Genomic DNA, 25537 nt, shown 5'->3' with positions numbered 1-25537 from the left:
TTGAACAGATGTCCAAATTTATGAGATATCTTAATACTTTAATCTTTCATCCCAAAATTGTTTCCTTATAATTCTTTCAGAGTTTTATAACGTTTTCGAGGAACATAATTTCAGTAGCATTAATCCTTCGTAGATTATAAAATAATGAGATGCAACTCAAGTCTTTATGTGCTGCCAAACATATCATATACTACATCTATATAAATTTTATCCATTGACCTTGTAACAAAAAAAATTTTCCACTACAAAAAAAAAATGTTATTGCATGTGACTGCATCTTGAGACGAACTGTTTCCGTCACAATTTAATGATGTTTTTAATACGTTGTTATGACTATGTTTTTTCGTCCTAATTTCGTAGTTTTTTCATCAGAATATTATGACGATGTAAGCCGTTGCTATATTTTGTCACAATTAAAGACGTAAATGTTACTATAGTAATAAACGTAACGACCGTGACGGTATTGTGACATACAAAACTGTGACGGAAATATGAGTCTATTTTGTTACGTAACCGTGACTCAAATTTAGTCGTTAATTAACACCAAATAAAGATATTTTATTGTTGTTTTCAGTTATCTTTTTCGCGATTTGTGACTTAACCATTACATGATTCGTTACAACCATTACATGATTTGTAGTGCTATGTTTATATTTTTAGTGAGGTGCTTTTGCCTCATCAAGTTTTGATGTACTAGAATTGTGTCTATTAGGATGTATGTTACGAAGTATGAATTTATAAACTTTAGTTAGCTTAGATTTTTGTTACACTTTCAGTTTATGTTGGTGCTCTAGTTTTACTATATAGTGAGATAATTTTGCCTCATTTATTAAATTTTGCTCTTGGCCTGATTTTAATCTAAAATAAAGTTCCGTAAGTATTTCTAGTGAAAGTGTTGCTTTTTCTTGGTTAGACTTTCAACAACGTAGTATACTCTGTTTTAAATTTTTATGAGCAGCAGTTCTTATATATGCTGATAAACTATGTTTGATTTGAATTCATAATGTTCTGTTTAATTTTAGTTTGTTAGATGATTTTCAATCCTTTAATTTTGTTTACGTTAACATGTTAGACGTTATCGTATAGGTTTCTTTGACTTTTAGTTCATATTTTTGCTTACTTGTTTGCCAATATATTTTTGTCGGGGATATATATTTCACACATATGACCATAGAAAAGATAGAACTAATGAAAATTATGGAATTTGTGTTAAAGGCATAACATCTTGTGGCTTAAGTGAAGAGCCTGATTTCTATGGAGTACAAAAATAAAATTTTGAGCTTCATTACCCACTACGAGTACATCTTAAAGTTGTACTTTTCAAATGTGATTGGTATGATTCAATTACTGAAAGAGGCATACGAATAAATAAGTTAGGGATTATAGATGTTAATGTTGGCAAACAACATGGTAAATATGATCATTTTATTTTGGCTACACAAGCAGATTAAGTATGTTATGTTCCATATCCACTGATGAAACAGAAAAAAAGATTAATACTGGAAAACAACAATTGTGATACAACCAAGGTGAAAAAAATTGGTCAAAGGAAATTTTCATTTTAGTGCAACGCAATATGAAAACGTTAATCCAATTGTTTATGTAAATCCAGTGCACGTTGAGATACTAACACATGTTCATGTTCAAGCCGAAGATACTGATTATATGGAAGAGGAATAAGAACTTGGTTCAGAGCCTGAAGATGGAATTCATGATATCGAACTAAGTGATGAAAAAATAAGTGATGAACAATTTGATTAATTTATTTATTTTTTATGTTAATTTTTTGTTTATTTTTGAATATAGTAGGTTACTTATTTTACAAAACAACATACAAAAGTTTTTACAAAAAAAAATCTACATATAAAAGTTTGTTTTGGAACCTTCGATCATTAGAGGTGACATTAACAAATTTTAAAATACACCCTCATAAAATTTGCTAAAAGCCTCGTACAACAATAAGATTTTTATTGATTAAATATATCCACTAAACAGTCAAAAACCCTACAGTTTTCCTCAATATATAACTCCACAACTCACCGTCAAAATTATAACCCTAAATACTCTATCGCAAGAACCCAATCTCTGGAAACTATTCCTCTCACTGGATTGAATTGTTTTGTATTCTTGTCATTTAGCTAGGAATGAATATATGTATACTGAGAAAAATGATAAGTGAAAACCTTCAATAGATGAAACTAATTTTATATTTGTTTTCCTATTTTAGATGACTCGACAGCGGACTCCTCAAGAAACGAGTTGAAGCTGGTGGAGGCTTTCTGATTCAACACAAACTAGTTTGGTTTATGGTACTATTTCTGGTTTTGGTTTTTGGTGTTATTTTATTGGGTTTTTAGTTTTTTTTCTTTATTATACTTATACTAGGATTTTTTTTTTCATTTTTAATTGATGTTCAAGTTTAAACTGTATTTATGAATCTTTCATGTTATGGAATTGTTATTTTCAATAATTTTTTTCTTTCTCATAATTTTTTGATAAATTGTATCAAAAGCACATTGTAATATGTCTAATAATGGAAGAATGTTTATAAAAATAATCACTACAAGTTTTACATCTAAATTACTATTTAATTAAGACGGATTTGTGATGGTTGTTTAATGAAGAATAGTGAAAATACGAGACAAAATATAAGTATCTAACTAAGACTGATTTGTGACAAAATTTATGAAAATTTTGAGATAAGAAATCAGTAGCTCGTACGACCGAATTGTGACGAATTTTCAGTGATAGTACACAACATATTTGAGACTGCCAATTTGTAGCAAATTTAGACTGTTTAGTGGCGACGTATTAGTCCTCGATTGTGACAATTGGAGACCAATGTTCTATCACACCGAGTGACGAAACTGAAAACGGTGTAATGGTCACATAAATTGACGATTTTGTGACTTGATTATTAGTTGGTCATTTTTGCTATTTTGTTACTTTTATATATCGTCACGACTTGTATCGAAATAGTTACTGTCTCAATACGTTGCTACCCTGTTATGTTTTTGATACCAAATTTTTTTGTTACGATTGCATTGAAACTGTATACAAACGGTTACAAATACGACACAATGTCGATATTGTGACGGAATATCTTTCATTGTGACTAAAAAAAAATTGTTACAATACACTCATTTTCTTGTAGTGTTCGTACCGCAAGGTCATTTTTTATTTCATTCTCTAGAGAAATATACATCTTTTAGATGTTTGGACTTCTGGTTCAAAATTTCTCGTTTTTCTTACGAGCTATACATCTACTTGATTTCCTCATTTCACTTCTGACTAATCATTTCTTTCTACACTCATACACAATGGTAGATTCATGATCCCTCTTTATATCGAGTGAAGGTGATGAAACGTGAGAAGGAAGAGTGATTTTATCGTTGTTGTACTTCATTCAACTTCAACTTCATATTCATTTATATTATGATCCATAACTTTTCATGATAATCCATTTCACATATCTTATACATCAACTACTTATATGCTTCTAGAAACTTTGCGAGCATATCTCAAATTATTCCATATACTTTATACTTTTTGATTGTATATGTCTCATGCACAATTGCATGTTTATACCCGATCATGGAGATGTTATTTCATCTTACTTGAATTTACTTTATCAAGTTCATTTTCAAGTGTGAACATAATCTTCTAGATGTTCCACACACATGGATTCTTTAATTATCCTCCTCAAGATGATGACACTTCATGACCATCCATCTTGTACTGAATCCCACTCTAGAACCAATAACTTATCCAGTTAACCATTATTTGGCATAAATTATGTTTCAAATTCTTTAGTGTGAAATTTTGATTTGGGGTCTGCTTAAAGAAATTACATCCAGTGAACTTGTTTAATAATTTATCTCTCATGATAGCTTTCTCTATTTTCTTTAAGACATGCTATATGTGAAAAACTTCGGGTCTTTCAATATTTTACAATAGTGCCGATAACATTATTGGATATAACTATATATTAGTAAATTTCAGGTTTATACCATATATACTTTTGTGATCTTTTTATTTTGCATGTCTTTCCATCATAAGTTGTTCTAGAGCTTATAATAATTTTTGCATTACTAGATATATTATACTTATGATTTCCAAACTAATATTTATTTTGAGATAAGAGAAATATTTACTACCGCTAATAACCATGCACAGTGAAGCATTATCTGCCAAATATATATCTTCATCTTGAATCTCAAAATCTTGCATCTTTCCAATTTAACTCACAAAATAGGCAATGATATGAACATTGAATATAATATTTATTTCACAATAAAAAGCATTATTTAAAATATAAAATAATAAACTTTATCTTCTTCATGATAATAAATCTTATGTCGGATCGATATTTTCATTTTTATTTTTTGGATCAACCAGAAAATCTGAAACATCAAGATGAGTATAATTATTGAAGCCATGAAAAGATGGTCCGGGTTCATAAGAGATAAAGTTTATTTCACTTCATTTCTCTTTTTCTTTTTGATTCTCGATACAGATCAGTTAAATATATAACGTAAGACAAATACGTACTCAATGCTCCTTCATACCGTATATGTAGCAAACCTTTTATGTTTGCTTTTTATCATCCCGACCACTTTCATTTTTGTGTGAGTTCCTATTATTTCTTTTATCATAGGGAAGAAATCTTTTTCCTCATCCTCGTCCTCTTCCACGACCACGATAGTGATTTCTACCACATCCATGTCCTCATTCTTTCCAATAATTATAACTGGATGATGCAACATTCACTTCAAAGAATGGAGCAGAATCAGTGGGACGGACATGATAGTTTATTGTCATGATTTTTTTTTTAATTTACACAGAGGATTTACATCAACTCCATCTATCTGGTAAATTCTTCAAAGATTTAATAAATCAAAGTTCTTCATGATCTTTTCTCATGATACATCTCATCTTATAAACCATCATTGAAGTGGTGTAAAATATTATAGTTTTATTTTTTTCTCATACGATACAATTTTCAACTTATCGATGACTTCCAAAAGCTCATTTTCACTTAGGTGCATCTTTGCACCTATTGCCCAGATCATATAATTATTCACAGTAATATCCAGGGAAGTTATTTCGAGCTTTGTAAAATTCGACATGATAATCATATTCATAGAATAGTGTATAAGAATATAATAAATCCATATTTAAATGGATAACTTAAAGGCAGAAATTAAAGGCATAATTTAAATGCAGAAATTTAAAGAACATAAATAAAATCGGAGGCATAGCCTACCACATGATCCAACGAGACATAGACTCCCATTTTGATTTTTTTTATTCAAGGAGGAAAAGCCTTATGTATGGTCCGAGGAGACAAAGTCTACCATTTTGACCATGTTTTTTATTCAAGGAGGAAAAGCCTTCCATATGGTCCGAGGAGACATAGTCTACAATTCTGACCATTTTTTTCACGGATTCAAAGCCAACCACGCGATTTTCTGATCATGAAGGCATAGTGATGTGATCATGGGAATGCAACCTGAACCAGTTCAAGAGGAGATTGCTAATGACGATGTCTTAGTCATGCCAGAAGGTCCATTGAATCGTGCAAGAGCCAAGAAGCTCAAGGAAGCTCTTACTGGAATGCTTAAGTCTATTGAAAAGAAATAAGAATGCCTGGACCAAATTTCCAATCAAGAAGTCAAGAAGCCTTCACCTTAGTGAAGTTCTATTCAACCAGCTGATCAATATTTAACAAAGACTGTTGTGTGTGCTCTTTTTCCCTAACTTGGTTTTGTCCCACTCGGTTTTCCAAGTTATTTTTTTAACGAGGCCACAGCTGTCCTTACCATATGCTATTGTTGGTCCAATTTATTTATTTAAGTTCTATGATATTTCTAAGTATTTTTATGTTATGTTTTCCTTTAAAAACTTGTCTTGGGTTTTCTTTAGGCGTGTGGGACAAGGGGGTTGTGTTTTTTATGTTTTCAAGGACTTGTGCATGTAAAAGCTCATTGCCATATATTGTACCCAGAACCTTATTTCTAATCTATCAATCATTTCCATCAAAAAAAAAACTTGTTCTTTTTTCCTGCATCTGTCCAGATTTAGAAGCTTTCTGGTGTGCAATATCCAGCTTTGGGTTCTCTAATTTAGTATGTAATATCTGGATCAGAAGCTTTGTAGTATCAAGAGCTCATTCATACCTCTTGTGTCCCACATCAATCTAAAAGCCTTGGAAGAGATTGAATCTCATGATTCTCTTTTCGCAAGGATTATCCATGTTCCATCAAATCCAGTTCAAGAGCCTATCCTAATAGTATATTACATAGCTTACCATAATGATCAGTTGGGGAAGGTAATGTGTTTGTACCCAAAAAAAGGAGAAGGCATAATCTATCACCCCGGAACAATAATAAAATTCAAATAATTGAAATATATAGGAAAACATAAATTAAACCTCAACTTGTTGGCATAATAGCATTCATGCTGATAAGGCGTTGAATATCGGATGAGGAAATATATTATATTATATTATTCTGTGTGTCTGTAACAAAAGAGAGAAAGAGAAAGTAGAAGATAGGGCATAATATGAGAGTGAAAGATTCAATTAATTTTATTCACTTGTGCTCACATATATTTATACTACAAACCTAAGACATATATATTTCCCTTTTAAAGCACATATCGACAAGTATGAGATGACAAGGATGATATAATTATTATAAATAAGACATGTGTCCTTGGAGATAAATAATCATTATCTCTAATAAGAATAATATTTTGCCTCTCTTTTCCTCTGTAACCGAGGTCAGTCCAAGCATCAGGAGATGATGAACCAAGTTGTTATAGGAAGGCACCAACGGAGAAGAGAGAAGAGACTGTACAGAAATCGTCATTTTTAATAAAACTGATTTTTGGTGCAAATCGAGATTGTTCTTGAGACTTTGTATTTTTCACTTAGGTGGACGTGTTCTATATCGTACTAAGAAGAGTGATCTTCGGTGATTCATCCTAGACATTGTTAAATCACGTTGTGATGATGGTCGGCATGGACGGTGATGTTAGGCGGCTGAAATTGTTGACGTTGGTTTTGTCAAAGATTGTGAGCTCACCCAAACACCTTCTTCATGCTTATAAAAGGAGAGCTATGGTGAACCATTTCATTCATCCCCAAAAAAAAATCAAAAATCACCAAGAGAAGTGAGAAAGAGATAAGTGAGAGAAAGAGAGAAAATTATTTAGAGAGTTTGAGTGTTTGCTCATGTTATAACAAGAGAATTATTAATCAGTTTCTCTGTTATAATTGAGAGGTTGTAACTCCTATTATTTTCCTCCTAATAAATTCTTCTACCTTGTCTGTGGTTTTTACCCTTTGGGGTTTTCCACGTTAAATCCGGTGTTCTGTTTCTTGCACTATTTCTCAAATTATTAGCTGCAACCCTGCTCTATCCGATCCGTTTTTTCAACAAGTGGTATCAGAGCCAGGTTCTGGAAGAAGCAATGGCGGCAAAATTTGAGATTGAGAAATTCAACGGCAGTAATTTTGCGCTGTGGAAGTTGATGATGAAAGCTATCTTGAGAAAAGATGGTTGTTTAGCGGCCATTAGTGCAAGACCGACTACATACACAGATGATGATAAGTGGAACGAAATGGACGGGAATGCTATTGCAAATCTTCATCTGGCTCTTGCAGATGGAGTACTGTCAAGCATAGAGGAGAAGAAGACTGCAAAGGAGATATGGGATCACCTTGCAAAATTGTACGAGGCCAAATCGCTGCACAATAAAATTTTCCTCAAGAGGAAGCTTTATACCCTTCGAATGGGAGAATCTACTTCAGTGACGGAGCACATCAACACCTTGAATACTTTATTTTCTCAACTCACTTCGTTGAGTTATAAAGTAGAATCACAAGAACGTGCTGAGCTTCTACTTCAAAGTCTACCAGATTCATATGATCAACTCATCATCAACTTAAAAAATAATGTCTCCACCGACAGTCTAGTCTTTGATGATGTTGCAGCTGCAGTTCTAGAAGAAGAAAGTCGGCGCAAAAGTAAGGAAGACAGACGAGAAAATTCACAAGTAGAGGCATTAACAGTGATGAGAGGGAGATCAATGGAACACAGCTCAAGGGGGAGTCACAAACATGGTAGATCAAAGTCAAGAAGTAAGAAGACTTTAAAATGCTACCATTGTGGCAAGAAGGGTCACTTGAAGAAGGATTGTTGGGAATTAAAGAATTCCAACCCTCAAGGAAATGTAGCAAACACTTCAGACAATGGAATAGCTCTGTGTTGTGAAGCAACATTTTCAAGCGAAAATAGGTGAAGGTTTGCTGATATATGGTTGTTCGACTCAGGAGCTACATATCACATAACCTCTAGAAGAGAATGGTTTCATAAATATGAGGATCTGTGTACAGTTGCAATGATCATGAACTTAAGATCATTGGCACTGGATCCTTTCAGATGAAGATGTATGATGGTACATTTCGTACTATTCATGACGTGCGACATGTGGAAGGCCTGAAAAAGAATTTATTATCTGTGGGGCAACTTGATGACATTGGTTTCAAAGTCGAAGTTGAAAATGGAACTCTAAAAGTAATTAGAGGAGCACTTGTGCTTATGAAAGGAGAGAAGATAGCTGTGAAGTTATACATGTTGAAAGGAGAAACTCTGTCAGAATCAGAAGCATCAGTTGCTTCAGGCAGTTCCAGCGAGAAAAGTACAACAGTGTGGCATAAAAAACTTGGGCATATGTCTGAGCAAGGCATGAAAATTCTTGCAGAGAAGAAGTTATTTCCGGGTCTCACAAATGTATCACTATCCTTTTGTGAACATTGTTTAACAAGCAAGCAACATCGGTTGAAGTTTAGCACATCAAATTCTAGAAGTAAAGCTGTCCTAGAATTGGTTCACTCTGATGTGTGGCAAGCACCCATCATATCACTAGGAGGAGCGAAGTACTTTGTGTCCTTCATCGATGACTACTCCAGGAGATGTTGGGTCTATCCTATCAAGAGTAAGGCAGATGTGTTTTCAGTTTTCAAAGTTTTCAAAGCACGGGTGGAGCTTGAATCTGAGAAGAAGATCAAGTGTTTGAGGTCAGATAATGGAGGTGAATACACTGGTGATGCATTTAGCAAATTCTGTAAAGAAGAGGGCATCAAAAGGCAGTTCAGTACATCATACACTCCACAACAAAACGGAGTGGCAGAGCGGATGAACAAAACTCTGTTAGAAAGAACAAGAGCAATGTTGGGAGCTGCAAGCTTAGAAAAGAAGTTTTGGGCAGAAGCAGTCAACACCGCCTATTATGTGATAAATCACTCGCCATCGACTGCAATTGAGTTGAAAACACCGATGAAGATGTGGACGGAAAAGCCAGTAGACTATTCAGATCTTCATATATTTGGAAGTCCAGTATACGTAATGTACAATACCCAAGAAACTACAAAACTAGATCCAAAGTCTAGAAAGTGCTTGTTCTTGGGATATACTGATGGAGTAAAGGGGTATCGCCTATGGGATCCCACTGCCCACAAGGTTATAATCAGCAGGGATGTTATCTTCACTGAAGATAAAAAGATCGAAGAAGAAAATAGCAGTTCAAAAGAAATGCCAGAGACTGTAGCAGTACAAGTGGAAAAGGAGAATTCTTCTGAAGCAACACCAGAACACGAGGAAGCAGAACCTGCCGAGTTGGAAGAAGAACTTAGTAAAGGAAAACGTGTAAGAACTACACCAGCTTGGCACAAAGATTATGATATAAGCTGCAATGTTGCATACTGTCTTTTAACTGAGGAAGGAGAGCCATCAAGTCTCCAAGAAGCAATGAGCCGTTCAGATGTATCTCAGTGGATGGAAGCAATGCAAGAAGAAATTGAAGCTCTACATAAAAATAAAACTTGGGAGCTCGTACCATTACCGCAAGGAAGAAAAGCCATTGGAAACAAATGGTTCTATAAGATCAAGCGAAATGGTGATGATCAAGTGGAGCGGTATCGTGCTAGATTGGTGGTAAAAGGCTATGCTCAAAAGGAAGTCATTGACTTCAATGAAATTTTTTCACCAGTAGTTCGATTTACAACCATTCGAATACTACTGGAAATGTGCGCTACGTTTGACTTACATCTAGAGCAGTTAGATGTAAAAACAGCCTTTCTTCATGGAGATCTTGAGGAAGAAATTTATATGCTCCAACCAGAAGGTTTTGAAGAAAAAGAACAAGAGAACTTGGTTTGCAGGTTGAACAAATCTCTGTACGGTCTAAAGTAGGCGCCAAGATGCTGGTACAAGAGATTTGATTCCTTTATTATGAGCCTTGGATACATCAGACTTCATGCTGACCCTTGTGCATATTTCAAGAGGTTTGATGAAGGAGAGTTCATTACTCTGTTGTTGTATGTAGACGACATGTTGATAGCAGGCCCCAACAATGATCGTATCAAAGAATTGAAGGCACAGTTGGCTAGGGAGTTCGAGATGAAGGACTTGGTACCAGCAAACAAGATTATAGGGATGCAAATTCACCGAGACAGAAATAATAGGAAGATTTGGCTGTCACAGAAAAGTTATTTAAAGAAAATCTTGCGGAGGTTCAACATGCAAGATTGTAAGGCAATCTCTACCCCACTTCCTATTAATTTCAAGTTATCCTCCAATATGAGTCCTAGCAGTGAAGAAGGAAGGATGGAGATGTCTCGAGTACCGTATGCATCAGCAGTGGGAAGCTTAATGTTTGCAATGATTTGTACACAACCAGACATTGCACAAGCAGTGGGAGTAGTAAGTCGGTACATGGCGAATCCTAGTAAAGAGCACTGGAATGCCGTAAAGAGGATCCTACGATACATTAAGGGAACCTCAGATGTTGCATTATGTTATGGAGGTTCAGATTTTGTTGTTAGAGGCTATGTTGATTCAGATTATACAGGCGATCTGGATAAAAGCAAATCCACAACGGGATATGTGTTTTTTTGCTAGCGGAGTTGTAAGCTGGGTTTCAAAACTGCAATCAATTGTGGCTACATCAACAACAGAAGCAGAGTATGTAGCAGCTACACAAGCTAGTAAAGAAGCAATGTGGTTGAAGATGGTGATGGAGGAACTTGGACACAAACAAGAGAAAATTTCTCTTTTTTATGACAGTCAAAGTGCTGTGCATCTTGCAAGAAATTCAGCCTTTCATTCAAAGACCAAGCATATTCGAGTCCAGTATCACTTTGTTCGAGAGAAAGTGGAAGAGGGCACGGTGGATATGCAGAAGATTCATACAAAAGAAAACATAGCAGATTTTATGACGAAACCAGTTGATACGAACAAGTTTATTTGGTGTCAATCCTCTTGTGGCCTGCTGGAGACGTAAGCAACATGGAAATGACAAGGTAGAAAGAATGGTGCGAAGATCCGATTGCTCCTCAATCAAATCTTCAAGTAGGAGATTGTTAAATCACGTTGTGATGATGGTCGGCATGGGCGGTGATGTTAGGCGGCTGAAATTGTTGACGTTGGTTTTGTCAAAGATTGTAAGCTCACCAAACACCTTCTTCATGCTTATAAAAGGAGAGCTATGGTGAACCATTTCATTATTCCCAAAAAAAAAATCAAAAATCACCAAGAGAAGTGAGAAAGAGATAAGTGAGAGAAAGAGAGAAAATTATTTAGAGAGTTTGAGCGTTTGCTCCTGTTATAACAAGAGAATTATTAATCAGTTTCTCTGTTATAATTGAGAGGTTGTAACTCCTATTATTTTCCTCCTAATAAATTCTTCTACTTTGTCCGTGGTTTTTACCTTTTGGGGTTTTCCACGTTAAATCCGGTGTTCTGTTTCTTGCACTATTTCTCAAATTATTAGCTGCAACTCTGCTCTATCCGATCCGTTTTTTCAACAGACACCAAGCAAGGCACACCTGTGTCTCAGGAATAGCTAAACAACCTCTGAGCAGTCGGTAAAGTCCTTCATCATCTTCTATTATTCATCCACGTCCTCTTCAAGCGATCCAGTGAGAAACAGCCTATATAGGGCCGTACCAAGAACGTTGGTCAATCTTATGCACAATTCATTACCATTTCTTTTAACGCTTGATTCTTTCAAAGAAAGGGAGAAAAGAGATGGTCATCGAGTTACATGACGCCAGTAGACAACGTAATGGAACAGGGTTCACAAATCACAACAGATGCTCAATCAATACCATTTGTCGATTATCTTTTATACTATCATTAACCCTTTTTCTATCTTATGTTTTTATAAGGAATACTTGTGTAAGTTTGGAAAACACACTCAAGTCAGAGTGAAACTCAATGAAGTCTCAAGTAGACATTACGCTTAAGTGTTTATAAAAAACTGTACATTGAACTCACAACAATATAGTTGCATTATCTTGTACTATCTTATTGTCTAAGAACATTTTCCAGTAATGCTAACACGTCACTAAAAGAGACAATTCATGTTGAGCAAACCAAATAATAGTCTACCAATGAAGTTTGAAAACTTTATTTACGACCCAAAACAAACTTATTAATGTTATTAACTTCTCATGTTAAGCTACCTATGTACAAAACATCATTAATACTCATGGACCTCTCTACCTTGACTCAGAAGACATGTTCATAGCAAAAACAAAGTTACCCAATCCTTTCTCTTTCAGTGAACAATGTGTCAAGTATTTTTATGTATATTTTTTCACAGACCGTCGGTATATGTATTGATCAGGACCGCTAGACTCTGTTGAAATATGAATTGGCCGTTGTGTCGTTTACTCGTTTTTTTTTGTACGACATGACATCTAGTGTCCATTTGTTTGCACTTATTTATGTTTTGAATATTAACACTAACTATACATCACAGATTCACAAATCACACATCGAAAATCCTAAACAGCCGCCTTTTCTCAAAAACTTATTTTTATTTTTAATCTCTTACGGCCGATGTTCGGTAGTTTTTAAGCTATCACATTGTGCCTTTTGTTTGTATTTAGTTTATTTTGAAATTTCGATTTTATATGAAAGTGTAAAAATTTACGATATGTCATGGTATAGCTTTTTTTCTTGATTTGACTCTGATTTTGATAGATATAGAAGTGAGTATTTGTTGATGGTTTCCAGATGCATCCAATACCTTTCGGTGTTTTTCATACTAGATCTACTAGGAGTCTTCTTCATTAGAAGATATGGTGTTTGAACGCGAGAACTCGGTCTTCTCATAGGTATCGGTGGATCTGATGCAAATCTGCAACAATTGTTTCTGGGCATAAGGTTTTCACTTTTAGTCACCAGGTTCTTATTTCTTAAATTTTAGGTCGAGTTTTTCTTGGTTTTTGGTGTTGAAGTTTCTATCTACTAATCCGTTTAGGGCTTTCGCATGCGTTTTGCTTCAATATATTCATCACGGCTTCTCAAAGCTAATAATGAACAAAATTGACAAAATCAATCAAATAGAAAAATCTCTTTAAATTATGAAAAGTGTTATATCTTAAAAGGTCTTATAAGTATGACTGCTAGTGTATGTACTGAACGTCTAGATATTTATCTTAGATTTTAACAAACTCGTCATAGTATTGTTAGTATCTCATCAAAATTTATTTCCGCTATTTACAGTGTGAAAAAATATCATTACATTTCTCTTTGTACTTCATATGTCAATTTTCTTCTATGATGTAATAGTTTCAAATCAATATTAATAAATTAAATGATAATAAAGGACCACACATCTAAAAAAATTTCAATTTAACGTATAAATCTTAACTGGTTAGAATCAATAAAATTGGTTTTAATCAGTTTTTGATTTAGATGGGATTTTGAAGATTGGGTTGTTGGATTCCGAAATCCAATATATTATGATCTTGACTACATAACACATGTTAGTTTATGTATGTCGTCATGTTAACCAATAGTTTGAATAGTTGGTGGTATATCGGTTAAACTATCAGATCAATTTTCTATTTAGAATAAATCGGTAAAGCTCCGGTGGTCAGCGACTTGTCCTCCTTAGATGACGCCGGCTGGCTCTTCAATCGGATAGGGTTTTGTTAGTTTTTTTCTTTGTAAAAAGAAAATTAAGGACTGCATCATGGGGGTGGTAAGTGTTTTAAAGATTATTGATAGTATTTACATAAATATCGATATTATTGTAGAATCTGCGCACTTGATTTCTTCTGTTGAGTTTGAACTAGTAATAGTCTCCTTTGATGAACTGATTCAAGCGCTTGAGCTCGCCATTTTGATGGTCTACAATTGCTCTAACGACATCAACCATAGAGATCATCCCCACTATCTTACCGTCAATCACCGGTACATGTCTTATATGATTCTCTACACCATTTACAAAACATAATTTACATCTTGGATTACATATACATTCAACATATATATATATATATTTAAAAAAAATTAAATTACCTGACATAAGCTGCATTGCTTTGATTATGTTTGTCCCCGACGAAACACTGACCAACTTGCTCTGGCCAAAGTAATTCCCAAACTTTTTAATAACTTTAACTCGATAAATCAAGTAAATCCGAGATATTAACTTAAAATATATAGTATGTTATGTTTATTTTGACCTCATCTGTCATAACTTCTCCAACTTTTGTAACCTTTGATGATCTTCCCGCCCCAATGATCTTTTTCATATAGTCTGTTTCACAATCCACCAGTCCATTTCGATTATAAAATAGGAAAATTTGTCAGACGCAGATAACTTAAATTCCGACTGTGATTTGATAGGTATTCACCATTCTATTTTTACTTAATACAACAACTATTTTCCCGTGAATCAAGAAGATACGATTAATCACATTTATCATCACAAATTATGGAATGCTAGTGAATAAGATGTGTTCATATCACATGAGTACATTCTCTGGGGGTTGGGGTAATGTGATTTTTTTTTGTATACCGGTAACTGCAAAATTTCAAGATATGAAGTGCTCTTTTTGTCGGAAATAACATAATTAAAGAAAGCCTTCACCCGGTGCACAAAAAAAAAGATTAAAAAAAAAAAGAAAGCCTTCACCTCTCTCTGTGACAATTCCTGCAATGTATTGCTGGTCTCCAGGTCTTAGCACGACCAACGATCCAATATTATGCTTTGCCATCTGATTTTAGTTTAATATAACAAAAAACAGTTACTGCTTATAAGAAAATATATTACGATCTATTCTTTTACATGAAACACAAGCACGAGTGCATTACTTATATGCATATACGAACATTGTTCCGATCAAATATAATGTAACCAAAATAAATATATTCCAGTGATTTGTTTTACGTGCAATCCAAATTCAAACATATATATCAAATATTGTTCTCAAAAACAAAGAAACAAAATCCTATAAGTGTATGCATGACATAAGAAAATATGTAATGTACTCAAAGTCTTTGTATTATATATTCCACTGAATGTAGAATTTAACCACGTCTTATTTGGTGGGACGCATTCACACAGAACAACGTGGAGTAGGCAACGAAACCGAACACTAATAAACAAAGTTTAGTTTGCAAACCCTTTGGTAAAAATAATATATATGTTAAGTAATAATGGAGTCATATGCTTTTAGTTTGAGATTTGTGACCAACTTCTATAACTTAATTCAAGTTTAGTTTAGGTTTGGGTAGAAAGAGAACATAAAGAGAGATATTTTTTAAAATTAAAAATAAGTTGGAAAGAAACCCCTGTTTGTTGGAGAACACCCCAACTTGTACACGCACTAACACTTAATGCGTATGTAACGTGGTGGATGCATGGGCTTGAGCTACTAATAGTAACGGAAACAAAAGGAGTTAGTGAACGAACATTCTTAACTGCGTCAAAAACGGTGTCGTTGGTACGGCAGGAGATCAACGTGTCAACTTTGCCGCCGCCGCCGCCGTCAGTGTCTTTTGTCAACAAGACATCCGCCACCGTCAAATTCTCCAACCCTTTCTCCGGCGGCGGAGGAGGCGGAGTAACGCCACCAAAACCGGCCGATTCCTTCCATGCCCATTTCCTCTGAATCTTTGGCATCTCAAGATTAGCTCTTGCTATTAGACCTCTCACAAAAGCTTTCATCTTTAATCTTTTGCAATGAGAGAAACAAGGAGTTGAGTTATGTAATAAAGGAAAGCTTTTTCGAGATTTGTAGTAAATCTTTTGCTTCCAAATAAAGACTAAGAACATACCTTGCCTAAACCAAACGTTAATTCCTCATTAGTTAAATAATTTCAAGTAGATGAAGTTGGAAAAAAACAGATATGACTTTTTTTTTTGTTCCAAGAAGGAAAAGTATGTACAACATTCATCAAACACACAACAAACTGCAAACAGAGAAAATGATTTCATTGGCAGACAGGCTTCGTGTCGAAGCTGCTTAAACAAATGGCAAACGCTTGGAATGCGGAGATCGGGTAACGATAATCCATGGTGAAAATATCTTTCCCTATCTTCCCAAACTGTAATATCACTCTCTCTTGCTCCTCCTCTGGTATGTTCATGTTCTTCCCCGCTTCTGCAGCAGCTGCAATTAGCTGGAAGTTTTTCACGGAGGCGACCGTGACTCGTCCTTTGAAGTTTAGGCACCAGCACTGGAGCTGCTCGTGCCATCTCGGTGACTTGTTTTTCAGGACTAATGGTTCCTTTACAACGGATTCTCCTCCCATGTTCCCTGTGCAGAAATCCATCACCGACTTCTTCTTGTTCTTCTTATTTCCTAGGTTTGTGAACTCGGTCGGAGAATGAACTTGTCCGCCTTCTTGAATCGAAGAAACAGGGATGCTGTTCATGATACATTGCATTCTTCTTGGACCTCTGGTTCTGAGGACATTCAGCTCATACAAGATCGACGCCATGTTGTAACTCTGAGTTGAAGATGATACCCATGGAGACACACGCATGGATGGTGGTAGTTTCCGGTTAGACGATCTTTCGGAATAAACCGGAGGTGGTTGGATTTCGTAGACCGTGAACTTAGTTCCAAGGAAATTAGATCTATCCACAAAAACAACAAAACTTACTAATGGCATGACGATAAGAACAATCAAGGCGAGAAGAAACTGAGTCTTTAGCTTTAGCACATACAAACCTAAGTTTCCCAATGTAACTAGTGCTACTTCTTGAGAAGTCATTTCCCGACAAGGATACAACAAACTCCATACCGGTCGCCCTCCTGACTTTCTTAGCCGACAGTAAGAGCTTACTCTTGTCGCCAGAAAGAGCTGCAAATTACAAAAACAAAACTCACATAAATACACTCTACAAAGACTCCAAATCCAAAGAAAAGGAGTAAACTACTACCAGGGCTTAAACCGAGGTAGAGACGGTATATCCCAGTGGCTCTTTCTCGTTTGATAAAGCACTGAATCGGAGCATCTCTAGGACCAGGCTGAGAAACAAGTAGAACCCAAATAACGTCATACAACGATCAACACAAAACTAGGAGTTATATAATAAAGCACCTGTGTTAGCGAAACAGGAAAAGTGAGGAGACCAGAGAGCTGAGGAGCTTTAACAACTTCATCTTTAGTCATCTCCCTCCACGACCTACAAACAGAGGCGCAAGCAACGACGTCTCTCCTCCCAGGCCACAAAGACTGTCCAGACTCAATCCGATGGATGATGTCAAGAAGCAACTCAGGAGGCAAATCAACCCAAATGCTCTGTTCAGTCGATGGAGAAGACGACGCAGAAGAAGACGCTTCAGGAGCAATGTGAGACCTTCCGACGGCTTTGTTACGACCCCAAAGCTCACGAACCATCTTCTTGAAAGGCATTGCTTTGCTTTGGTTTGATTTTGGTTGAGCCACACAAAATCAAAACCCAAGAAATGTTGTTACGGAAGGAGCTTCAAACAACAAAGATATAAAAAAAAAAAATGTCTCAGTTTCGAATATGAAAATGATGAAAAGGGGCATGGATCCGGCTTCCCCGCCATTACCGTGTAGAGAGCCCCGAGAAAGATTTATTAATTAATAAAAAAAATTGAAAGCATATTGAGAAACAAGAGAGAGAGGATGAATGTACCAACAGAAGCGACAAATCCATGGGGAAGCACGATGGATCGGGAATGAGAATTGGGTGAATTCCTATGAATTAAAAATTGAAAAAGTCTCCTCGAATGTGTAGATAGAGCCACCACCACCACCACGCTCCTCCGATGTCGTTAGCTTCGATTCGGACGAGGTGTGGAGGGGGACGATGATGATAACTGCAATTGGACGAGGAAAGAGGAGATGGAAAGTTAAGGAACACTACGCGCGGCCCATTACGGCTCCTTTCTATTGAATTTATTAGTTATTTACTCTAGTTAGCATTTATCTCTCTTCCATTTTTGAATACTATTTTGCTTACTCGCTTTTTTTTTTTTTTTTTTCTTAAGTTATACTAGATTTTGATCCGTTCTTTCAAAGTGCGTGTTTATTTCCGAAACAAACCATATTTATTTGATATAAATTTATATTTTAATTTTGTTTCTATATTTAAATATTTTACCAAAAATATTATATTTGTGCAAATTATTATACGTTTAATGTTCTATGGAAATAATATGTATATATAGGCGATATGTTTTAAATTATGTAATAAGGTTTGAATAAAATCATGGTATATTTTCTTGTATTTATTAACATTTTGAGTTATTAATGTTATTAGTTAATAATATCTAGATAAAAAAAAACGATTCGGAATCTACTCGAAATTCTAGTTCCCGTACCTGATTAGATCCGACTTATATACTTGAACGGATTTTAAATTGCTATATCTAAAAATTGATACCAAACAAGATCCGCATTCTCGAATGAACATCCAAAAGTTTGGAATCGACCTTAAGCTAAAGTTTGTTCGCTTTATTTATAAAAAGAAGTTTAGAAGTGAGGCATGAAAATGAAGATAGGTTCTTTAGGGGAAGAAAAAGGATGTCAATTATATTATTGCAAAAAAAAAACATGAAAAATATGATTACAAAGCTTAAGTTGTAACGATTGTTGCATGTAATGTAAACATATTTAAATCATTTACTATGTAGTATACTATTTGAATAGAATAATATAAGGTATACAAAGCTTAATTTGGAACGATTGTTGCATGTAATGTAAATATATTTTTTTTGAAAAAAATAACGTAAACATATTTAAACCATATACTATGTAATATACCATTTGAGTAGAGTAATATAGGATATACACCCGCTTTATAAGTTTTAATATTAATTATTAATGCTATTATTATTAGAATCGTGTAAAACCTGTCAAGAAACTCTTTGTCAAGAAACTCTTTGATAAGAAAATAAATTGATAGCAAATGGTTATAAATGAGTTCATAAAGGAGGATACATTAAACATATACGCATCAAAGGGTTATTAAAGTAGCGAGTTACGGTTTCAATTTTTTGTGGTTAGATTAATATGTTAGTCCACTAAGCAAATTATGATTATGCTCTTAATGACAATTTTAACTCTGAAAAAACCAATGGCAAAATAAGTAATATGCCAAGTAGTTATAAGGGCAAAAATTAGCAATGATCATGTTTTAATAATATTGATACTATCCGACTAGAATTTCTAAATGCTTTAACTTTAAGGGGTAGTAGTTTTAAAAGCTCAACTTGAAAAATGGACACTTTTTAGTTGCAATTAGAAGAATGTACTATTTTAAGTTTTTATTGGAAAATGGGTTATCTAGTAGAAAAGTAAATAGATCGTGACTTTTTTGATCTATTTGATTTATAACTTTGTGAATTGTACTCAAGGAAATGATCCTTAAACTTGAGAAATGAACTAAAAAAACAATGAGACAATTACTCCTGCAAGCACATTCTCATTTTCTAATATCACATGACACATTCAAACACACATTTAATGAGTTGATTGTCCATTGTACCCTCAAACAAGACTTTCTCTTTTGTTACCATATCATTACTTTCTCTTTCTTTATTTACTCCTAGATATTTTCTTCATAACTAAATCATAAAACAAAAATTTCCCGATCTTCAGAAATAGAAAATTCTAGTCTTACTGCTCTGTCATTGATGAAGATCTGCAACAAGCCTAAAGACACATTCTCTCTCGTCGATGCAGATCTGCCACCCTAACCCTGTCGTCGCCGATTCTTGTCACCACCATCGGCGAACTGAGTTTTTTCCGGAGTTTTGATAAGCTCAAAGGTGGCTTACCGAGATCTATAACAAAAAGGATAAGGAAATCAGAAGAAATTACAAGAAAATCAGAAGAGAGAAGGAGAGGAGAAGAGAGAGAAGGTAGAGATAAGACAATCAATTATTATTTGATTTGATAACAAAAAGAATTCAAAGTTGTTTAATACTAATTGCCACCAACGACAATATCAAAACGACATAACATCACACAGAGCATTATTATTGAAACCCTCTCACTCATCTAGAGGAACTCAGACTTTTCTAAACGATTTAGCCACTTCCTTCGTTATCAAACGTATGAGCCTTACGTCCTTTGCTTCTCTTCTTCTGCTGCATATAACCGTAAGGGACCCAAAGCCTATCATTATCCCGTAGAGACGCCACCTTGTCCTCAAGGTGAAAGTGAGGAAACTGCACCAAGAGACGAGAGACCGGTTCCCATGTGGATTCAAAATCTAAAAGACCAGTCCATTTGATGAGAACTTCAGTATCTGCCATCTGCTGCTTTCCTAATATCTTGCACCAATTCAGGTTCAACCAACCATTCTAGCGAAGGAGATAAGACCAATGGAATAGGCTGCACTTTCGCAGGTTCCGATGCTGCTATCTTGAGTTGTGAAACATGGAAGACTGTATGGATGACACTCTCCTTTGGTAATTTCAATTTGTAAGCAACACTGCCAATCTTTGCTTCAATCTCATAAGGTCCAAAATAGCGTGGAGCTATCTTTTCATTACGACACCGAGCAAACGACGACTGATGGTAAGGACATAGTTTGAGATACACCCATTGTCCAGGCGGGAAGTGAACGTCACGCCTGTGCTTGTTAGCTGAAGCTTGCATATGTTTCTGCGCCTTGTCCAAATTCTCTCTGAGGTCGTGCAATAATGTGCCCCGTTCTTGGAGTAAAATTTTCATGTCTGTATTTGCAGTAGGAACATCACCATAACGGAGCAGTTTAGGAGGGTCTCGACCATACAAAGCTTTGAACGGCGTTGCCTTCAGAGCAGAGTGATATGAAGTGTTGTAGCAGTATTCCTCCCAGTGGAGCCACTACACCCATGCGGCTGGTTTACGGCTTGCGAAACAGCGGAGATAAGTCTCCAAACAACGGTTGATCTCCTATGTATGTCCATCCGACTGAGGATAATATGCAGTGCTCTTATACAACGAAGTTCCCTATGAAGAGAATAAAGATTTCCAAAATTGACTCACGAAAACACGATCCCTGTCCGATACCACCGAATCTGGGAATCCATGGAGCTTCACGATCTCTCTCACAACACACATCAGCAACAGACTTAGCAGTATAAGGATATTTCAAGGGAATGAAATTAGCACTTTTGCTGAGTCTGTCTGCCACTACGAGAATGACACTGAACCCCCTAGATAAAGGTAGACCGTCAATGAAGTCTAGACTTATATCAACCCAAATTTTTGTAAGAATGGCCAGCAGCACTAGTAGACCTACATGAGATAAATTGGAGTACTTGTTTTGTTGGCAGATTGTACATTGCCTAACAAATTCAGTAATCACATACTTCATACCCGACCAAAACAATTCTCTGCTCATCTGCTTGTAAGTTTTAAAAACGCCTTCGTGATCGCCAATCATACTCGAGTAGAATTGTTCCAATAGAGAAGGAATGATCGAGGAACCCTTGGGAATCACCAGCCTGTCATCTTTATATAGCAAGCCATCCTTAAACTTATGGTTCACATAGCACACATTATTCTTCAAACAAGCATCAATGATGTCCTGAAGATCCTTATCAACACTAATCTGAGTCTTCAACAATTCTGTATCCAAGGAAAGAGGGGCTGTCAATTTCAGCAGTAGGATATCCGTCGAAGGTGGTCGACGAGAGAGTGTGTCAGCAACTCTATTCTCTTTGCATGGTTTGTATTCAATCGTGTAGTCTAACCCCAATAACTTTGAAGCCCACTTTTGTTGTTCTGCTGTCACTGCTTTCTGATCCAGCAGGTGTTCGAGGCTTTTCTGATCTGTTCTGATGGTGAAGCTACCACCATTAGGGGGTGATGCCATTTAGTAACAGCAAAAACTATCGCGAGGAGTTCCCTGTCATAAACAGATTTGGCCTGACCTTTAGCCGAAACTCCCTGACTGATGAATGCAATAGGACGATTCTGTTGAGATATTACAGCTCCTATACAAGCATAAGAAGCATCAGTCTCGAGCACAAACGGTAGACAGAAATTAAGGAGCACTAGGACCGGTAATTTTGTCATTGCTCGTTTGAGAAGATTGAACGCTTGAGCTCCTTCTAAATTCCAGAAGAATTCATCCTTCTTTAGCAATTCTGTCAACGGTCGAGCTATCCTCCCGTAATCCTGCACAAATCGGCGAAAGTAGCCCGTGAGGCCAAAGAATCCTCGTAGTTCAGTGATTGTCTTAGGCTCAGGCCACTTAACCATCGCTTCAATCTTGAGAGGATCCGCCGAGGCGCCTTGAGAAGAAATGATATGATCCAAGTAAGCCACTTCTTTCTGACCAAAGGAACACTTTTTCTTTTTAGCATAAAAGTGATTCTGTTCCAAGATATGTAGTACCAACTTCAGGTGATGAACATATTCCTCCATAGTAGGACTATAGATTAATATGTCATCAAAGAACACCAAGATGAACTTCCTCAGAAACAGTTGAAATAACTGATTCATAACCGACTGAAATGTAGCAAGCGCGTTGGTTAAGCATAATGGCATAACCAGAAATTCATAGTGCCCTTCGTGAGTCTTAAACGCGGTCTTCTCAACATCTGACTTCTTAACCCATATCTGATGATAACCCAATTTAAGATCTAGCTTGAAAATCGGTTGCACCATGTAGCTCATCCAGTAGCTCCTCAATCACTGGAATCAGATATCTATCAGGAATAGTCACTTTGTTCAACGCTCTATAGTCGACACAAAAACGCCATCCCCCATATTTCTTTTTCACCAAAATAAGTGGGCTGGAATAAGGGCTAACACTGGGTTTGATAATACATGCCTCTAGCATTTCTTCAACAAGCTTCTCAATCTCATTTCTTTTGAAGAAAAGTATGTTTATACGGTCGCTATTGATAGGAGCAGTACCTGGTTGAAGAGTGATCGCATGCTCACGCGACCTAACATGAACTAAAGCATTAGGCATGTTGAATACTCGTTCATACTCCTGTAGCAATTGTTGCAATTTATGGTCTCGAGGTAGATTATCTGAAACGGTCGCCTTGGTGTTGAAGAGGTCAGACAATTCACAATGGTAAGTTGTATCACTATCCCCTTCTAATTTCAGCAAAAGGAAATTTGAGCTCTAACTAGTGCGGGATCACCCAAAAGAGTGATCCATTGGTCTTGGACCTTGAAGCGAAGTCGATGAGTACCCCAATTAACCCTCGTCTTACCCAATGTGATTAGCCAAGAATAGCCCAATACCACGTTAGTCGTGCCTAAATCGAACAACAAGAATTTTTCGACTATCTCAGTTCTTTGCACATTCAAGGTAACATCTGTGCATTTTCCGCTGCTTGTAATGACTTGACCATTCACAACAGAAACCCCAAATCCTGCAGTTTCAGTAACCGGTATGCCCAAATGACAAACCATCATAGTAGAAATGAAATTGCTAGTAGCTCATGAATCAACAAGAACAATGACTTATGTATCCCCTATGAAACCTCTCATACGCATGGAACGCTCAGAAGTAATTCCCACCATAGAACAGAGAGAGAGTGTCAAAAAAGCAGCATCATTGTCGCCTTTGCGCCCCACACTCGGTGTAATCTCTTCCTCTGCCTCATTTTCATCAATGTCGGATTCATCACCCTCCTCAACTTCTAGACATTTGAACCGTTGATGATTCTTACACTTATGGCCAGCAAAGTAATGTTCCCCATTGAATCGACATGGATTGTAAGATGGCCTACGCTGATCCTTCAGGTTGGACTGCGTACGATTGTCTCTGGAGCTCTCAAAAGATCGCCGAGCAGGAACAATCTATTCATGAGTTTTTGACAAAGAAAACGTAGGAGATTTTTTGTGTCAGCTGTAAAGCCGGAGCAGAACTCGTGCGTCGGAATGACCTCGAGTGAAAACTAGCCTTAGCTGCCTCTTGTTCTTCAATCATTTTAGCAATGTCGAAAATAGCATCCATACCTTCAGGTCTGTAACGAACTACATGTTCCCTTAAATACTTCTTCAAACCCTTGGAGAAACATTTCCTCCAAAACATCATTTGTAACATGAGGAACTTCGGCCGATAATTCCTCACGATATTCCTCAACCGAACCACGCTGTCGGAGTCGTAGAAACTGACCGATAATCGACCCACCACACGTAGGTCTGAAACGTTTCCACAGCTTATCTTTGAAATCCAACCAGCTACATAAGTCTTCTCAATCCTGGATTATGCGGAGCCAAGTCACTGCACATCCCTCCATGCTAGCAAGAGCTAACTCGAGCTGCTCCTCTTCAGGTGTATGATTCACCGCAAAATACTTCTCAATGTGAAAATTTCAATCATCAGAGTTTTATCCTTCATAAACAGGTAGTTCTAACTTTTTCCCTGGCGAATCTCTCTTTTGTGAAGGCGATCCCCGCTTCTGATCACCCTTCTCCAACGCATGTAACCCCTCAAACGACTGACGTGTCACCGACAAGTACAGAAAAGGAAGCAAGCCGTCAACACGTTTCGGGGATTGTGGAGTAGTGATGACTTCTGGTTGTGTCTCCACCTGCTCCGGTTTAAACACCGGTGTCACTGATTCCGAGTTAACCCCCACTAGCCTCACCTTTACCTCCAGATGAGTAGATCTATGGTATAGGTTTCGAAAACTCTTGAAACATCATCCGAACCTCCGATAGGATGTTGCCTTTCATCATCTTCATATCATGACGCCCCGATTGAACCTCACCCTGAGGCTTAGAGATCTGCTGCTCGTTCTCCGTCGTAGCGCACAAACACTCACGAAATCTATGTTGGATTTGGAATGAATGCCTTGACAGTCTCTGATTTAAGTGGTTAGCGAAATCACAAGGTAAGGTCTACTGAGGGTTAGTGAGCTCCCAAATTTTAATCCTCTTTACTTGAGGACAAGCAAAGGTTCAAGTCTGGGGGGGTTGATATTCCGTGTTTTTAACGGTTTTAAACTCGTTTTGGAGCAATTAAATGGTCGGTTTTAATTAATGTCTTGGTCTATTTGATGCGTTTTGGTGTTCTTAAGTGTAATATGCAGGTTACTAGATAGCTTGGAAGAAAAGAACGCATTCGGGATTTATTCAGAAGCAAGATGGACCGAACAATGGACCGAATGAGAAGTATTGGTCGCACAGGACGTGAGATCGACCGATCTGGTCCATGTGGATCGACCGATCTGGTCCATGTAGATCGACCGATCCGGTATATGTGGATCGACCGATCTAAGGCTCTA

The 25537-nt window shown here is 36.5% G+C and overlaps 2 protein-coding genes across 3 annotated transcripts; both read right to left on the bottom strand.

Annotated features, from left to right (window-relative positions):
* Positions 1-13909: 13909 nt before the first annotated feature.
* On the bottom strand, positions 13910-16126 carry LOC106296369 (CBS domain-containing protein CBSX3, mitochondrial). Of its 2 annotated transcripts, none has more exons than XM_013732495.1 (5): positions 15787-16126; positions 14998-15079; positions 14546-14619; positions 14382-14442; positions 13910-14294 (listed from the first exon to the last, which is right to left on the bottom strand). In XM_013732495.1, the coding sequence occupies exons 1-5, from the start codon at positions 16030-16032 to the stop codon at positions 14152-14154; spliced, it is 606 nt and encodes a 201-aa protein (XP_013587949.1). In that variant the 5' UTR covers positions 16033-16126; the 3' UTR covers positions 13910-14151. The 2 variants fall into 2 exon arrangements, with proteins under 2 accessions (XP_013587949.1, XP_013587948.1); XM_013732494.1 differs by having other exon boundaries at positions 13918-14294; positions 15778-16083.
* A 76-nt stretch (positions 16127-16202) lies between these two features.
* Positions 16203-17728, bottom strand: LOC106296368 (tubby-like F-box protein 6; the record flags this gene model as incomplete). Its single annotated transcript, XM_013732493.1, is given in 4 exon segments — positions 16203-16947; positions 17042-17174; positions 17254-17341; positions 17415-17728. Coding segments are annotated over 4 exon segments (1184 nt in total), but the record flags the coding sequence as incomplete, so codon positions are not given.
* Positions 17729-25537: the final 7809 nt, after the last annotated feature.

The sequence above is a fragment of the Brassica oleracea genome, chromosome C6, assembly GCF_000695525.1.
Source record: "Brassica oleracea var. oleracea cultivar TO1000 chromosome C6, BOL, whole genome shotgun sequence".
Taxonomy (NCBI): Eukaryota; Viridiplantae; Streptophyta; class Magnoliopsida; order Brassicales; family Brassicaceae; genus Brassica; species Brassica oleracea.
This window is presented reverse-complemented; position numbering and strand designations above follow the sequence as displayed.

What these genes read in the sequence shown, in the direction of transcription:
- LOC106296369 (XM_013732494.1), bottom strand. Translation starts at nt 16,032, where the DNA reads ATGAAAGCTTTTGTGAGAGGTCTAATAGCAAGAGCTAATCTTGAGATG. An exon ending in TTTTTGACGCAGTTAAGAAT is followed by an intron (nt 15,080 to 15,777) that starts GTTCGTTCACTA and finishes AACTAAAATCAG; the next exon opens with ATGGCAAAGCATAATATTGG. An exon ending in GAGAAGTTATGACAGATGAG is followed by an intron (nt 14,443 to 14,545) that starts GTCAAAATAAAC and finishes TACTTTGGCCAG; the next exon opens with AGCAAGTTGGTCAGTGTTTC.